The 18,152-nt window shown below is 46.3% G+C and overlaps 1 protein-coding gene across 1 annotated transcript in view; it reads left to right on the forward strand.

The window, feature by feature from the left end:
* The window catches only part of ADAM12 (ADAM metallopeptidase domain 12), a gene marked incomplete at its 3' end in the record, with an annotated part of 325,053 nt that overhangs the window by 240,827 nt on the left and 66,074 nt on the right, over nucleotides 1-18,152 (forward strand). Inside the window, 4 exon segments of the mRNA XM_080822952.1 lie at nucleotides 4,393-4,458; nucleotides 5,562-5,633; nucleotides 10,038-10,207; nucleotides 12,912-12,996. Of these exon segments, the coding sequence (XP_080679078.1) occupies nucleotides 4,393-4,458; nucleotides 5,562-5,633; nucleotides 10,038-10,207; nucleotides 12,912-12,996 (393 nt within the window).

Raw genomic sequence — 18,152 nt, forward strand, 5'->3', positions numbered from 1 at the left:
CAAGGCCCTACGTTCGATTTGAGTGAGAACCCAAGTGGCTCCTGGAAGGGCGCCTGCGGTCACACGGCCTTGTAATGCAACCTCGCCTCTGCAGGGTCCCGGAGTCCCCCCACCCCACCCCTCCCTAGTGCCCTGGCCCGGCTCAGCCGCCCTCCGACTCGCCACGCTCCTTCCCTCCATCAAGGAGCCGGGCCAGAAGGCAGACTGATTCTAACACTGGCCTGAGCCAGAGAGAGGCGAAGGCTTGGGAAATTCGCTGCGGGAGAAAAATCACATAATGCCTCCCAAAGGCAAATGTAAATTATGTTTGAATTACCCCTTCTTTGGGGATTATCTGTGCTGTGGTTCCCCTCCATTAGCGTGGGTAATTATGAGTCAAATGGAAAAGGCAATACTTCCTGTAGGAAGCCGCGTGCGCTCCGGCTGCCGTGTGTCCTTGAACACGGCCCTTCTGCAATGGGCCTGCGCGATGGCTTTCGATCCCTAGACAGCCTCTCCCGTCTGTTCAGTGGAAGACAGGCACGGTGGCGGGAGCAGCAGCGACAGGCGTCTACGGCCCGAGGCGAGCCTGAGCAGAGCTGAGCGTCAGGAAGTGGCCGGAACCACGTGGCCTCCGTCTTCCTAGCGGGCACGGCTGCCGCCCCTCGGACACGACCACCTGCGCGCCCACACCTGCCCCCAGCGCCCGCCCGTATCAGCTCCTCGCGCTGCCTTGGCTGCTCCTTCCCAGACCTTGCTCAGTGCGATGGCCTCTCCGGCCCTGAGCTCCGAGCCTCCCCCGGTGTGAGCTGAGCCTCCAAACTGTCCAGGTGCAGATTCCTGTTGACACTTACGTCCCCTGAAACTCTGAATCAATGAGTAACAGAGCTGCTGCCGCCATCGGCTTTGCGGACCCAACGTGTCCCCGTTCGCGCTCAGTCGGTCAGGCGGAGCCCGTCCTCCGGCTAACGGTCTCCCTTGCCGGTTGCTTGTGCAGCTCGCCCATCAGCAGGGCCCCGGGGGGCCGTATCCCACGCGGGTGTGATCCGTGTGCTTCACCCCCCCACCCCCCGACCCCCGCACAAGCCAGTGGCAGGACGGCGGCGAAGGCCTAAATCTTCACAAAGTGGCCTCAGAGTCCCGGCACCGTGCCGCACGGGAGCCGACATAGACCCTCTTTCACTCAGAGGAAAATCAAACCAAACTGGATTCATTTAATTTGCGGATCTGGCCACCTACAGAAGCACGGGCCCCTGCTTCACTGTTGCGGTTCTTGTGTTGTTGGTTGTATCACACCCAGCTGGAATCTGTTTGCCGATCTCCACGGTTCCTGTCCCAAACCGTCACCAGCAACCACCCGCACTCCTGGCTTCCACTACTGTCTTCCCACGATCCATTCTCCCAGCAGCCAGCGTGCTTCCGTGCAGGGGCTCCCCGTTGCGCTCAGGTCACTGGATGAGGCTTCAGCCTCCTTGCCGTGGCCACGGTTTCCCCATCCATAGCTCATCTACAGTCCTCCCTCGCTCTCTAGACCACACAGCCACCCTACCTGTTGCCACGACACTCCAAGGTCTCCCAGCCTCAGAACATCTGCAGCTCCTGTTCCATCTACCCGGACACTGTTCCCTGCACACATGCCGACCTCTCATCCTCAGGCCGCAGCTGCCTTCATCACACGCCCCCATCTTTATTCTCCTTGCACAATGCTGTTTATGTCCGCTATTGCCCCTTCGACAGATTAAGCTTTATTTTTGTTGATTTTTTTGTTGTCATCCTGTCTCCTAACCCCTCCCGGAGTGCGAGCCTCATGAGCCCGGGACCTTGGGTTTCTTGTCCGTCCCTCTGTCCCCAGCACCCGACCTAGTGCCAAACACGCAGAGAGAGCCACTGTAGATATCTGTGGGGTGCATAAAAGATAGGCATCGTCTGGCCCAGATGAGGGAGGAGGTATGATAAGCGTTTATTGAAATCCTAATCTCCACTTGCTTTTCTGACTTGAGTTGGGCTGGGTTAAGGCCCCCGTGCCAGAGTTCCTGCTGCGGCCTGTCAGGGGATAGTCTGTCTCTGGGAACTTGGCTGTGATGACTTTGAGAGGCCCGGGAACTCGTTCCTTCTTGAGCAAGACTCAGAGAACGCCTCGGTCCCCGCCTTGGAACGGAGACCGCTGGGCCATCCTCAGACGCTAATGCTCCTATCTGTTTGGGGAAGGGCTTTTGTTTATAACCCCAAAAATGAAAATTCAGTCAAGCCATCAGTTTCAAATGTTGCTCTGCATATCAAAAATTTTAAATATGATTTCTTTTTTTTCTTAACCGGACAGCCCAGATAGGTCGAAGTCATGTGGAGGTAATTTAAGCCTCTCTGTGTGCCGCTGATGGAAGAATGAGTGTTCGCGGCCATGAGCAGGCCCCTCCCCCATGGTTTTTTATTATTATGTGGTTAGGCTGCTCTCTGAGCTTGCATTTCTCTGAATTCATGAGAAAATTTGGACTTCTCTGAAAACTGCAGAGACAGGAAAATTGTGTTCATGTGTTTGTTTTCATTATCTGGAATTGTGTATTTTCTAAACGATGATCCAAGGCCACTTGGAAAAATCCCCCGGTCATTTATTTCACCCCTTCGTGGTCTGAAAGGTATAAACATCTAAACAACCAGCCCCTTTCAGCGGGGTTTTCAAGGGGAAATTAATTGGGTTTTTTCTGCCACAGAGCTCTATGTTCGTTTGTATGATTAGCTGTGTCTGTTCATGGTTAATTGGGAAGTTGGCAGGGGGGGTGGGGAGGGGACAGAGAGAGACATCAGCTTCTTTCACACCTCGAGAAAGGAAAGGGGCAAGATCTTCACGCCTTTCAAAGGTGGCTCATTCTGGGGACACCAGTGGGTACCACTGGGGTTCATCGTTCTTCCTCCCTGAGTATACAGTTATCACCAGGAAGCACGCCTGCGACACGTGGTCACTAAACTTGACATTTTTTTTTCTCATAACCTTGTAAAAGTATGAGAAATTATACCTTTCCTGGTGCTTTATTTTTCCCTTCTCCATAAGGTTTCCAGATTTCTTGAGGGATCCCTAAATTCATGAATCAGCACAGTTGGGCAGTGAACAGGAACACTGCTATGATATAACAAACATTTTTCTTGTAAAACTGTTTGGAAGATCCTGGACTGACGGGGATTTGTTTTATAAAAGATGTGTCCCTCAGGATTATGTGACTGGAAAGCTGATTCAAAGCATGCCTCGGTCATTTTTGCTTTTGTCTGAAAGCGTGGTTAGAGCGTGAGAGTTTTAAACGTGAAGCAGTGCCGTTAACGCAGAAACCAGGCCATCGCTGGCGAGGACCAAGCCCACCTCAGCCCCCGTTTCCTCCAACCACATTTTATTGCAGAAACAGAAGGCTTTGTTTTTTTGTTTTTAATGTTTGCTTTTTGAGACCACCCTCCATGAATTGCTCTTTTTCTCCTAAAAATGCCTTTGGGATTCTCCCAGTAATTCATGGAAGAGTGCAAATGTTTTTTTGAGGAAACTTGATTAAAATGCAGCCCACTTCAGAGGCTGCCTTTAATTCAGAGGGAGTTCGACATCTTCTCCATCCGTACCCCTTGATGAGCAGTTTCCTTATTTCTCCCAACTGTTCCACTCCCCCTCCCGCCAGCCCTCTGCTCCCATGGCAAATAGTTCAGTCTTTTTATTTTTTCTTGACTCTGTTTCTTTCTATTCTGTCTCTTCTGTTTCCTTCTGGTTTTACTCCTAGCACCAGCTCTTCGCCTGACTCTGTTCCATTTATCAGCTTGGCTGTTCCCTAGTCTCCAGACCACCGTCGTCCTTTGCTCCTCACTTGATGTTTGCATGATCAGCCACAAGAAATCAGCTGCATGAAGAGGACTATTTGGTGTTTCCCCAGAAGGGTCATGCAGTCTCTCCTCAAAATGCATTCTCTTTCACTTTCCTCAAATCCCAATACTTGACCGTAAAGGGGAAAGCAACACACGGATGACACTGAATCCGTCATCTTCTGGAGGGATCTGCTTTGTGCCACGCGCCACCCAAACGAGTGGCCGTCAGCCGGCTGCTGTTCCAGAGGGTTTTGTCTTGTTTGTCATGTGCCTGTTTCGTTGAATAATGATCTTGACTCGTTCTGATCCCGCCATCAGTGATTTAGCAGGCTTGCTGGATTCCTTTCTTAAGGATTTCCCAAATGGAAAGGGAAACCAGTCACTCATGCACAGGAGGTTTGACAGAGGTCTTTGGGGTTGGAAATGAGCTTTTAGAGGGGACAGAAGGGGGTGCTGCCGGTGGCGGTGGTGAGGATAGTCTCCCCTTGGGCAAAGTGCTTGGGTCCAGAGATACAGGCAGTGTTCGGGAAGCCCCGGAGAGGTGTGAAGGGAAATTAAGTCTGTGTTTGCTTTTGGCAGCATAAAAGAGAAACCCTCAAGATGACCAAGTACGTAGAGCTGGTTATCGTAGCAGACAACCGGGAGGTAAGAACTTTCTCAAACTTCTCAGTACGGTTGGTTAAAATAAATAAATAAGTAAATAAATAAATACGGAAATGAAAATGTGTAGCAAGTTATTACTTGTTCTGATGAACATCATATTCTATGAGCCCTTAAAAACATTGCAACAACCCATTGAAAAAAGTGGTTTTGGGTATTAGCACCGAATATGGTAAATGTATCTGATATTACCAAGTAAAAACCAGGACTTCAGGAAAAGCAGAGCTACACTGTAGCTAAGGTCTCCAGAAGAAGTTACTTGGGGGAAATGGCAGATGACTTTAGAATATGTTCTGACACATTTGGGAGAAAAGTTTGGTGTAAAATTGTCCCATCCCTCCTGACCCAAAATGAATTGAAGACTCCAGGCCGTGGGGGGGGGGGGGGGTACAGCAGAAAACCCTACCTTCTGAAGCCTGCTCTGATGCTAGGTTAGTTTTCTCTCTAGTTAGTTTCCAATTCCAAGATCATCATTTTAGATGATCTTCTCTGCATTCGTTCCTTGCCTCCAGTCCATGTTATGAGTCAGGCAACTTTTTCTCGGGAAATCAGCCGACACCTATGAATGAAACCAGCTTGACGGTTGCTCAGAGAACCGTTCCCATGCAGGAAGGTCAGATGAGAGGGGAGGAGGGGAATTCATTCGCGTTTCCCCCTTCTCCTCCTTGCTGTTTGACTCGGTGCCATGAGCTTCTATTACTTTTACTGTTTAATTTTTAAAAAACAAATATAAAGGAAATTTCTGAGGAAGTTAAAATCAAGTTGATGATATGAAAAATGGCCTTGGACTGCCTTCTCGTTGTCTGTTTTCTCTGCCAAAACATGTCGCGGCCTCCATCATTTATGAGGCTGGAAAAATCGCAGAAGTTACTGTCTTGTGAGCACTTGGCTTGGGCAAATTTCAGGGAGTTGCAGAAAGTCCCCAGACAGGGAAATTACTCGTCAGGATGGGAACTCATTTCACTGTAAGCCGTGGAGGGTCCCCAGGTGGTTTGGGGAGCTCAAGACTTCATGTTTCCAGGAGCCGGGAAGGTGAGATTTGATTGATATTCTCGCTGTTGTTAACGCTGACATTTAAAATTATTAAGTTTCAGAGGCAAGGAAAAGATCTGGAAAAAGTTAAGCAGCGATTAATAGAGATTGCTAATCACGTTGACAAGGTAAGTTCTTTTTCGGGTAATTAAATCATTCAAAGTACATAAATGTTTAGAAACAGGGTGGAGGGAATGGAGCACACCTCGTCTGACTTGGCAGGGAGGCCGGGTTCGGGTCCTGGGCTGGAACAATGACTTGCCCTTCCTCTGAGCACAGAATTCCCAGCCTGGAGCAGCTCCGGGAGTTGCCAACCCACGTACACTGTCTGGACTGTGGTGGCCTCGGGCTACATCTCCCTCCAGGCTCTCTTCTGGCCAGAATCCCAGTGTGTTGGGTTGGGGGGGGGGGTCTCAGTTTCCCCAGTTAGAGCCAAAGCCCCAGGAGGATGAAACTGACCCTCTGGAGAACTCCCAAGAGGCCTCTTAACCCAGGTGTCCAGAGTCCCCCTGAGGGCAGGCTGTCATTTACAAGCGACACATAGGCTCCTCCGTCCTGTGACACGGAAATTGGCTTTCGGTTCAATCAACTGTTGGAAGATTGCTCACTGAGAACGAGGAGATTGGGAGCTCACCCTTGGCAAAAGTGATCCAGACCAGGAGGAAACCCCAGAAGTCTGGTCTAATCCCCGGGACAGGAATGCAGCAACACTCTTCACCTGTTCGCAGGGAGAACGTGAATCTGTCGGAGCCACTGCCCCCCCAGCTGCACCCCCGAGGAACAAAGCTATCAGGCTGTCTGGGGCTGACGGCCCTCCGTCTAACACAGGGCTTCGCACACCTGTCCACACGTTGGAGTCACAGGGAAACTTTCAAAGCCATGGCTGCCCGGGTACCTTGGCAATCGGGGGGTTGTTAATAACCCACACCAGTAATTAAAGGACCGCGTACCACAGGAAAGACCTGACGGACTCCATGGAGTTTGCCAGCCAGGCAGTTCTTGCGTTTCTGGCCAAGAGAAAGCTGAATGGCTGAGCACACCCACCCAGCCACCCCCAGCAGACCCTGAAGAGCGTGCTGGGGGTACCCGGGTTCCTCCAGATACTCTGCACACCCAAGTCTGCCAACTGACCAGCCCTGGGCTCTGGCAGATGTTCAAAAGTTCAGCTCTGTCCCTCTCCAAGTAGGAGTGTCTCGGCCCCAAAACAATGACGGGTCCGGTGGCAACTTCCTCATTTGCAGAAAGCGTGGCTCTCCTTGGCCATTCCGAAGTAACCACTGCTTGGCTGGCTGGGTTGGCCTGAAAGGAAGAGGAAGAAGGACATCCCGGACTGAAAGACCAGGAAGTCGTTGACTGCAAAGGTGACATTCTGAAGCATCCAGGAAAGCAGGTCCGATGCTCATAGCCGGAAGCAGAGCTCGTGCCTGGGAACTAGGAGGCGCTCCCCGGGTCCTGATTCGCCTGTAGGGCGGAGCGCTGGACGTATGTGATCGCCCAGGCTTCGCCTCTTTAACCTTTCACCACCCGCCAGTCCCACTTCGTATCCATTAAGAGCTTAACACCAGCGGCAGGTTCGCTGGCTCAGACCCTCTGTGACCTGCTTCCGAACAGGCTTATCTTCTGTGCATTTATTTTCTTCAGGTATTTTCCAGCTCATGGGAGTCTCCTTTCCCCTTCTCCCAAGCTGGTCGTCTGTAGGGTACAGGTTCTCGTGTCGGACCCCACTGGGTCTGCTCTTTCCTCCACTCATTTTTTTCAGACCCTCTTCTTCCAGAAGCTTCGTTGACCCTCAGCGCAGCATCCCGTGAACTTCCTGTTCACGCCCTTTCTTGGTAGTTCAGTCTGTTGGAGTGGACTGTCACAGTGGCTAAGTGTCCCCAGCTTTGATCCTCTTGCTGACCTCTGAGCATTTGGGAGCCAAGGACAAGAGTGTCCTAAACCTTGTTCTCAATGCCAGGGCCAGACCTGGTATACAGCAGGAGCCAAGGAAATGCCCATTGCTTTGGTGTCCGTGGGTGAATCCATGCCGCCGCTCTCGGGCTGCATCCCCACATTCTGGGGTGTGTGGGCTGGGCAGGCTGCTGCCAGGCTCCCATAGCGTCTCTCTGGGCCTGGGGTCACAGTGGTCCTCTTGGAGGGGAGTCTGATACTTGCCCGGGAGGGGCTGTGCTATCTAGTGGTTTAAGACCTGGGGACCAGGGCCGGGCTGCCTGCATGTATATCCCAGCCACGACAGTCATGCCCCAAGTGCTTGCCTGATCGCTGCACAGCTCAGTGTCCCTGGGGATCAAATGGGGATGGTGCTAGGTCTCGGCCTCACTGGGCTATGATGCAGACTAACAGAGCTGCTGCCTGGAAGGTGCTCCACACCGTGCCTCGGTTGTAGGAAGTGCTCGCTGAGTGTTCACTGTGGTTACTGTCATCACCTGTCCGCAGCCTGGGAAGAAAGCCACCAGCGGGCAGGACAGGGGTTGGGTCTGATGGCTCAGCGGAAGTAGCTGGCGTGAGCATTGTTCAGTGGCGGAAGGACCGAGCAGAAGGACCGTGTGTTACACGTTGACATGTGAAGTCTGTTGTAAGGATGTGACTCGAGTGAGCTAATAGACAGAAATTACGACCCATCATTCCACGACAAGCGCCTTGGTTGGCCAGCACCGAGGCTAGCTCTGAGGAGCAGTGTTTTTTACAGACCTTAGTCAACCCGTCCACAGAACCCTTGTCAGAGGCAAACTCAGTGTCCCCTTCACAGATGACCATGTGAAGCCCACACAGGGCATCTGGCTCTGAGTTAGGGCTTAGTGAGCTGGTGTGGACCTCGGCCCTGGAGCTCGGATGTTTCAGCCTCCTGATCACTGTTACCTCTGCCTGACACAGTGCAAAGCGTGGTCTCCCGGTCAAAGGGCAGCAGCCAGACACGGGCAGCCAGAGTTCCAGAAGAGTCCGGGAGCTTCAATCTGCCCGGGAAGCCTGGGCTGGGAGCTTGCAAGTCCATACGACGGAGCAAGCAATTCTTGATTAAAAACAAGCTGTTGGGCTGCATGTAGGTCAGAGAATTGTCTCATTAACTTATTAATGTAATGCCTGTAATTGTGATCTGCTTGAAGCCCAGTGGGACCGCTGCAGCCAGCTTACGTTCTGTGATGTAGTGTGCGTTCCAGTCACAGTCTTGGGCTAACCTAATGCTCACCAGATGACTGCGGGGAGGTTGGCGGGGGGGGGGGATGTGATGAGCCTGCCCTCGGTGGGTCACAATGGGGGTCAGATGCTCGGACTTGGGGACTGTATGGCCCACTAACTCGCCACATCCGGATGGGACTTAACCATCCAATGAGAAGCCTCTGTGACTTTTGCTACTTGTCCCAGATGCGTGTAGCATAAAATGGGACCAGCTCACATCCGAAGCCTGACTTGGGCTGCTGCATCTTTCTCCTGGGCTACCTGGAGTATCAGAAAATGAGGATGTGCCCATTGCCCATTGTGTATTGCCTCACCCATCACGGGCACTCCAAGAATTTACCCCACCCCGGTGATCTCATGTCCTCACCCCCTGGGCCCCGAGCGCAGAGCCACCTGCTCATTGTAACACGCATGGCGGGCAGCGGGAGAGTTGGAGGCAGTGGGTAGATCCTCCCTCTGTCCTGACCAGTCATCTTGTCCCAGACCAGACTAGCCCTTAGCCATCAGAAGAGCTGCTCTTCCTCCCTCTGCCCCGGGATGATCTGCTTGTGGAGAAAGGGCTGTAGTTTGAAGTCAAGTCGGGAGTATATAAAGACAGGAGACAGACAGGCAATGAGATGCTTTGGCGTATATCTGAAGCTTGATTTCACAAGCCTATAAAACAGAAACTTCCTCTAGAAGATCCTTTCCATGATGCTGCTTGTGAGCTCATTTCTGGTTGTGAAGAAGATGGTCACTGAAGTTCCAGAAGAAAGGTTCTGCGTATGGCTTTATTGTTCCAAAAGACTGATTTGTGCATTTAACTAAAACCTCCTAGGTAGATTATAAGTGATGGAATGTGATCACGTGAGCCAAGTCTAAGTCTTTGTTGAAAAACTACTGCAGATTCATTTTCTGTAACCCATAGGTAGAACATTTTGCTTTAAAGGAACATATTATTGTCCTTGGCAGAGTGTCTGAAAGATCCTAATTCCCTCATTGTTTTTCCCACAGTAGTTACTCACGGGCAGTCTTTAGATATAATGTAGCTACTTTAGGGATAGTATACATTTATCTGCACATTTTCAATCGCCAGTGAACCGTGTGAACTGTGTGCTTCCATACAGGTAAGGGCAGACATCAAAAAGCCTATGAACTTTGGCATCTAACTGGTCAACAACATTGGAAACCCAATGAACACATCACTTTGCATCAGACACTGCAAATACTTCTTAAATCCCAGTGCCGCAGGAACGAGGGAGCACAGAGATCTTTTTCTCACCCGTGTCAATGAAGTTCAAAACATGCAAATATGTTCTACTCTGCATTTTGAGCTCTCATGAATGTAATCCCCAGAGGGTGCCTGTCTTGGTCAGTTTTACAGATCCCTGAACATTCGGATAGTGCTGGTGGGCGTGGAGGTGTGGAATGACATCGACAAATGCTCCATAAGTCAGGACCCGTTCACAAGCCTCCATGAATTTCTGGACTGGAGAAAGATGAAGCTTCTACCACGCAAATCGCATGACAACGCCCAGCTCATCAGGTAGGGGGACCCGTTGTCTCTGCTTTGCTTAAAGAGTGACCTCAGCAGCCCCCCTCTCCTCTTAGCGTCACCTGGCAGTTCCCAGAACTGCAGAGCACACTGACTTGTACCAGGGTGCTTTCCAGCTCACATCAGGGGGGCACTGATCCTGACCAAACTGGGGGTCCATCGGGAAAGCCTTCCTTTGAACCCCCGAGGAAATCTATCCCTATAAAAGATGTCTTAGTTTCTTTTTTCCTCACCCGGACATTTTCCTCTCTGCAAATCTTTCTATCTTTGTCTTAATAAAAAATTGTCCTGAGTAGGCTATTAAAAAAAAAAAAAAAGCTCTTTTTCTTTCACTATTAGTGAAAAATGTTTATGCAAGATGTGAAGATGATGCATTAGGATAATTATTGCCAGATGCCTGGAGAAAGGAAATGTTCGTTCCTCCTCCTGTTTCGCCATGACTCTGGTTTTCTAGATCAGAGGACCCTAGGGGTCTGCGTTCTTTCAATCAGTGTGTATTGAGCACCAGTCAGGAAGCAAGTATGTTTTAGGTCCTTTGAACATAGCAATGACCAGCACTATAAGCCTCCCTGCTCTCAGGAGTCCCCAGTCTGCTGGGAGAAGGGAAGAGTAGTATCGGGTCATGAAGATAATAAAATGAGGGAAAGTACAGCTATAACATAATATATTGGGAAGATATTCAAACACCTTTATATTTAAAAGAAAAAAAATTCTTATCGTCATCCACATTGGTAAGGAGTAGATTTTCCCCAAATTGACCCACTTTTTATTAAGACCCTTAAACAGTTGATGCTGTTATTCCTATGTTCTCATGCAGCTCATTTCACTGAATTGGAAGCTTCGGGGTCAGAGACATTTGTCTTTGGCAAGTTATATCTAGTTTCTTAAAAAATTATAGGAAGGTGGGACACCTGGTGGCTCAGTCAGTTAAGCATCTGCCTTCAGCTCAGGTCCTGATCTCAGGGTCCTGGGGTCAAGCCCCACTCCCTTCTCAGGGGGAGTCTGCTTCTCCCTCCCCCTCTGCCCCTCCCCCTGCTTGTGTGATTGCGCGCGCTCTCTCTCTTTCTCTCAAATAAATAAATAAAACCTTTGAAAAAAATTATGGGAAGTTAAAAACCATTCTTACCCCATCCTCACTTTAGAAAATGCCTACATATGAACTAAGGCTGTTGGCATTCTCTGATAATTTACTCTGGCCATTTTCACGGGGCTGTTTGTTTTTTTTCCCACCCCAGATATTTGCGGTTGCTTCATATTTTATGCATTGATTAATCCCAAACTACTTAAAGTACATTTTAGAAATTTTGAGTCAGAGTATTTTGTTTTAATTTTTTTTCCCAAATGGAGTCTGTCCAATTGAACATCTGGAAATAAATTAGCCTCTTATTATATATATATACCCATACATATATACATATGTATATATATGTTTATATATATATACGTGTGTGTGTGTGTATATATATATATATATATATATATATAAAATTGTATCTGTTCAAGTGGTCTATATAGATGTAAATATAAAACCTGTAACCTCAACTACTGCACATATGAGTATGACAGGAAGGGACGGATGGATAAACATACACATACATACACAGATAAGATTTTACATAGACTTACTCCCTTTTGTCCAGCCAAACACTGTCAAAATAACTAACTTTTCAAACAGAGTATGTATAGGCTATGTATGTACATGGTCAAGGTAAAATGAGTAAGTCATTTAAAGGAGATTCAACAAATACAAACAATGTTTAATTTTTTTTTAAGATTTTATTTATTTTTTTCACAGACAGAGATCATAAGTCAGACAGAGATCACAAGTAGGCAGAGAGGGAGGCACAGAGAGAGGGGGAAGCAGGCTCCCCAGCGAGCAGAGAGCCCGATTCGGGCCTCGATCCCAGGACCCTGGGATCATGACCTGAGCCGAAGGCAGAGGCTTTAACCCAATGAGCCACCCAGGTGCCCCCAATGTTTTAATTTTTAATGCACAGGGGTCGCATTTAGAGCACTGGCATTAAACAGGGCTTCACGACATTAGACTCCACGTTAAGAATCCACATGGGGGGAAACCTGCACCTAAGCCACAACATCCCCTACAGGGACCTTCCTCCCAGGGTGCGGAGGCTTCCTCCCAAGGTGGGTTTTTATTCTGCACGGGCTCCAGAGGATCAACCATTTCTCCACCAACATCATTGTTGCCAGCTATGTTAGCAAGACACTTGAAAGAGTCTGGGTTTCTGGATTAATTGTAATGGTCCACAGGAAACCAAGTTCAGCTAAGACAGAAAATCTAGTAAACCACCACGTGCATTTCATTTAGTTGCCAGTGACTCTCTGTGACTCTTCCTAGCACTTCCATCAGCACATGTTTCAAAGGAGCAGGGCCCTCTAATCCGTAGGAAATAGGCAGGATACAACTCCTAAGTACAAAGGTCATGACTGGTCATGGTCTGAGTGTTGCAAACAAAAATCTGAAGGGATTATGGGACCATGATGCAAAATACATCTGAGAGGAATTAACACAAATCACCTGTAAACATGCCCCCCCCCCTCCGTGGCTCTCTTCCTTTTTGCACGTGTCTGTGCTCTTCTTTTTGGAATGCAAGAATGGCCAAAATGATTTCTAATGTTAGGAAATGTCCTCATTCTATATTAATTTAAGAAAGTTGTTTTGTTTTTTGTTTCTCAGTGGGGTTTATTTCCAAGGGACGACCATTGGCATGGCACCGATCATGAGCATGTGTACCGCAGAGCAGTCAGGAGGGATCGTCATGGTAAGTCGAGGGCACCAAGGGGCTGATGGCAATGTTCCACCCACCTCCCTGCATTTCTCCAACAGCTCTACTTTTACCATCTTTGTAAATTAGGCCATTATCTTTCATGCTTCTTATATGTAATTCTACATTTTTCTAGCTCTATTTATGGTCTTCTAAGATCCCATAATATTTTAAGGACTATTGATAAAAACCAAAGCACACATCAAGTCATACACAGGTTAGGTGAGTGTGTAAAAAATAACTCAGGGAAAGCCTGTCTACCCCTTTTATGGAGAAAAAGTTTCAACTGGGATTTTGGTCAAATCATTCCAATCCAGGACTCCTCCAAGCACTGAGATGAACCAGGGCACTGGGGCACTGGGGTTGCCCTCATCACTCGGTTTGTTAGATGAACTGTGGTCTCACCAAACGTTACTACCAGAATGATTTTCCAGTGGTCCTGCCTCCAGCCCCAACAGCCAAAAGTCTGAGCATTTTAACTATTTACCACTGCAAATACTTGATTGACCTCCTAGACGCTGTCCAATTTGTCTTCATAATAACATTAACCTTGGAAGGCAGATACCTAGGTTTATGGCTCTATAAGGATAATTTTTTTTTTCATTTTGGGGCTCTACATGTTTATAAAGGGAACAAAATTGGAAGAATATTTAGGACTTATTTCTTATGAATTCAAGAGGGAAATAGCTTTGGTACACTGCCCCACAGGGGACCCCTGCACCATTCTATCAATTAAAGAAAAGGTTTCACCTCATTCTGGCACCATCCCTGCTCTGAAAATGCAGTGTCCCCTTTGCCCCAGCCTCAGACAGGGGGTGTTCTCAGAGTCTACTCTGGCATCTCCATTAAACAAACGGAATATTGCCCTTCTAAGAAATCGTGACTTCCTCCACATTTTTTGCAAACAGAACATGGCTGAGTACTCCAGTGTGTTAAGGAGCAGAAGGAGTAAGGTTCTGCTAACTATGGCTTTCCCTCCACATAGTGCCTGACCTAATCTTCTTAGAGAATACACACAACAAATGTTTTCCTCTTTTCTGGTATGTACTGGTAATTCATATAAACAGGCACTAAACGAAGAAATGGGAGTGGCCATCTGGGAGGATGGTACCCACTCTGGATTTCTGCCTCAAAGGAGCTACCCTCTGGTTTTCTTTGAACCTACAAGCTCTATCTGTGATCCCCGCTATGGAAGTCATTGGAAAGATTGGTTTTCGTTGCTGCCAGGTTAATTTCAAGTCAGATCCTGACTGTATTTTTACAGAGCAGCCTGTAAAATTTTAAGAGGGAGTCATTTTCTGTTTTATGGTCCCATGGTCAGTGGCTACTGACTTGCCACTTAAAATGGGTGTAAATATTTTTTAGAGCTGAAACTAAATTCCTTATAAGGATGGCAGGTTCTTCTGTTTGGGGTGTTTAAACATTTTTATAACCATCCTGATCACATTAAGTGGCTTTCTTCAGTTCATATCCCTCATTCTGTTTCCATACAAGCACTTGATCAAGATTCCTTCTTTGAAAGCACACAGAGCACGTGCTGTGATGAGCTCTGGGTGTTATACTTAACTAATGAGTCACTGAGCACTACATCAAAAACTAATTATGTACTATACAGTGGCTAACTGAACAGGATAAAAAAAAAACATACAGAAAAGGCTGTTTTTTTAAGTGGGTGAAAATGAACGTGGGAAATATAGGCAAATATGTGTACTGCAGTGGTAATCTAGTCAAGACCAAAGTTAATCAACAGGAAATACGTTTGACCAACTCGGCAGCAGTTAAACACATCCTTTGTCTACTCCACACACGAGAGAAGCATCAAGTAGGACAAAAGTCTACAGCTCCTTCAATTCTACAAAATTCATGAGATCAATGAGATCAATCTCTTGGCCAGACCTAAAACTTCTAGACTTCTCTTGTTATGTCTCTAAAATTAAATTCGTTGGTGTTCATGTGACCATGCCCCATTCAAGGACTCACAAGTCTAAGAGGAAGGAAATCGTGTAGCAAGGAAGCAGGATTCCCAATCAAATTGAAAAGATGAGTTCCTCTTCTGGTTCTCTATTTTTTTAAGATGAAGCAAATATTTGCTTTAGCAACTTAAAGCCATGCCCTTGTATCTAACTGGACTAGAACAGCCTTGGTTTGGGAATAATGCTATAAATAAAGACGTAGAGGGAAAAAAAAGAAGTAGGGTGTTTTTTTTTCTTATTAGAAATGTAAATTGTTGATCAGGGTCTCTTGCGAGATATTCTGTTCATAATCACCTATCCGTGAAAGAATGTAAAACAATTTGGCAATTAAAAACAAACCCAAGAAATTCAGTGATACAAAAAAATCAAATAAAGAATAATTTTTAAAGGACAAAGTCCTTGAATTTTGTGCCAAAGCATGCTAAATTCAACCCTTCACATTCTTAGGTTGGCTACATTCTGTTTGCCAACCTGTGTTATTCTTGAGAATTGATTTCCTGAAACATATTTGTGAAGCTTCCTACAACAGGAAACTGTAAAATCTAAACAAAGTAATTTATTAGGAATTTCATCTATTCTAAGAATAACTTCGTCCCTTGATATGCTATTCTCTTGTGAGACTCGGGGCTACAGAAGGAGTCAGCTACAGCTGTAGCGAGGAACAGCCTGTATAATCGTTTATCTACATGCCTTTAGAAGAGGCCCCACAAAGATTCTCTATGCCAGGCACCATGCTTTCTCCAAAACCAAGTGTCACTGTTTCCTGGAAGTGTTTTGGAAAACCTTTTATCTCTTTCCTGGGTGCCTTCATTGCTCTGTGGTGGACAGGCCTTTTCAGAAACACCACCAATGGCCATAGCTCTATGGTCAACCAATCTTTGACAAAACAGGAAAGAATATCAATGGAAAAAGAGATAGTCTCTTTGACAAATGGTGTTGGGAAAACTGGACAGCCACATGCAGAAGAATGAAACTGGACCCCTTTCTCACACTACACACAAAAATAGACTCAGAATGGATGACAGACCTTAAATGTGATGTAGGAAAACATCAAAATCCTAGAGAACACAGACAGCAGCCTCTGTGACCTCGGCTGTAGCCATGTGTTACTTGACACATCTCCAGAGGCAAGGGAAACAAAAGCAAAAATGAATTGTTGGGACTTCATCAAGATGAAAAGTCTCTGCACAGCGAAGGAAACAGTCAACGAAACTAAAAGGCAACCTGGATATTTGCAAATGATGTATCAAATAAAAGGCTAGTATCCAAAATCTGTTAAGAACTTATCAAACTCAACACCCCAAAAATAAATAATTCAGTTAAGAAATGGGCAGAAGACATGAACAGACATTTCTCCAAAGAAGGCAGATAAATGACCAACAGACACAGGAAAAAATGCTCAGCATCACTCATCATCAGGAAAATACAAATCAAACCACAGTGAGATACCAGCTCACACCTGTCAGAATGGCTAAAATGATCAACACAGGAATCAACAGATGTTGGCGAGGATGTGGAGAAACGGGAACCCTGTGACACTGTTGGTGGGAATGCAAGCTGGTGCAGGCCCTCTGGAAACAGTATGGAGGGTCCTCAAAAAGTTAAAAATAAAGCCACCCTCCAACCCCACAACTCACTACTAGGTATTTATCCAAAGGATATAAAAATAGGGATTCAAAGGGGGCACATGCACCCCAATGTTGATAGCAGCGCTATCAACAATAGCAAAATTATGGAAAGAGCACAAATGTCCATCAACCAGTGAATAGAAAAAGAAGTGATGTACAGTGATATACAATGGAATACCATTCAGCCGTCAAAAAGAATGAAACCTTTCCATTTGCAATGACATGGATGGAGCTAGAGTGTATTATGCTAAGTGAAATAAGTCGTTCAGAGAAAGACAAATATCATATGATTTCACTCATAGGTGGAATTTAAGAAACAACAGATGAACAAAGGAGAAAGGAAGGAAAAATAAAATAAGGCCTAAACAGCCTCTTAACTATGGAGAAAAAACTGAGGGTTGCTGGAGAGGAGGTAGATGGAGAAGTGGGCTTGAGGGGTGATGGACATTGAGGAGGGCATTTGATGTCATGAGCACTGGGTGTTGTATGTAAGTGATGAATCACTAAATTCTAAAATCACTAAATTATAAATAAATACTAATAAAATAAATATAATATAAAATAAATAAATAGATATTTATTTACTTATTTATCACTAAATTCCAGCTAAATAAATTATTTATTTAGCTGGAATTATACTATTTAATAATAATAAATTATTATTTTTTCTTTATTTTTCACTAAATTCCTGAAACCAAAAAAAAAAAAAAAAAAGACCACTGATGGGCACAATTTCTGCAAATCACCTTTAGGAATTAGCTAATTTTAGTTTGTTCAAGTTAAGTAACAATATTTTAATAATTAGTATTTAGTAACTTAGTAATAATATTTTAAGTAACAATAATCTCTAATATCTACTTAGCCAAATCATCCATGTAGTTCATTAAGTTAGGAGTGGCCGCACAATGCTCCCTGAATGGAGAGACCACCTTCCAAAACCCATCAAAGAGTTGAGTGAACCCCCAGCAGCAACTGTCACAGAATCAGGGTGCTTCTACCCAGCTCTAAAATTGACTTGACAAAACAAGGGCCAGCAAGAGTGACACATAACTGGATTATAATCTTAATTCAGTGAGTCTTCAAACAGATTACTTAATGTGGCTTGCTTTTTTTGTGAATTATTGTGAATTTTCCAAGTATCCTTCTCTACCAAGTAGACTGGGCAGGGTGGCAGGGGGGATGCTCAGTAGCCCCTGCTCAGGTCTTACTGAGAACGTCACAAAGTATCCTTCCCCTCCCAACTTTTCATCAGCCTCATCTCCGTCTAGGGTAAAATAGTACTTTTTTTGAGCCATGTAGGTGCCCCAAGAAAGATGTTTTGTAAGAGACTTCAGGAAACAGAATAGAGATGATTGCCTTGAACATTTCATGTAAAGACATAAGGAGTCCTACATGTGTGCATTCCTCTGCAGAAGGGCCCCTGAGCTGGTTTCATAAAACAGGTCACATCTCTGACTTATGTTTGAACTAAATAATGGGGCTCTATGTTTTGTTCCTTATAGGGGATTGGATTGGGTCAAATGTTAACAAAAGATCAGCAGTGGAGGACAGA

The sequence above is a fragment of the Martes martes genome, assembly GCF_963455335.1.
Source record: "Martes martes genome assembly, chromosome: 14".
Taxonomy (NCBI): Eukaryota; Metazoa; Chordata; class Mammalia; order Carnivora; family Mustelidae; genus Martes; species Martes martes.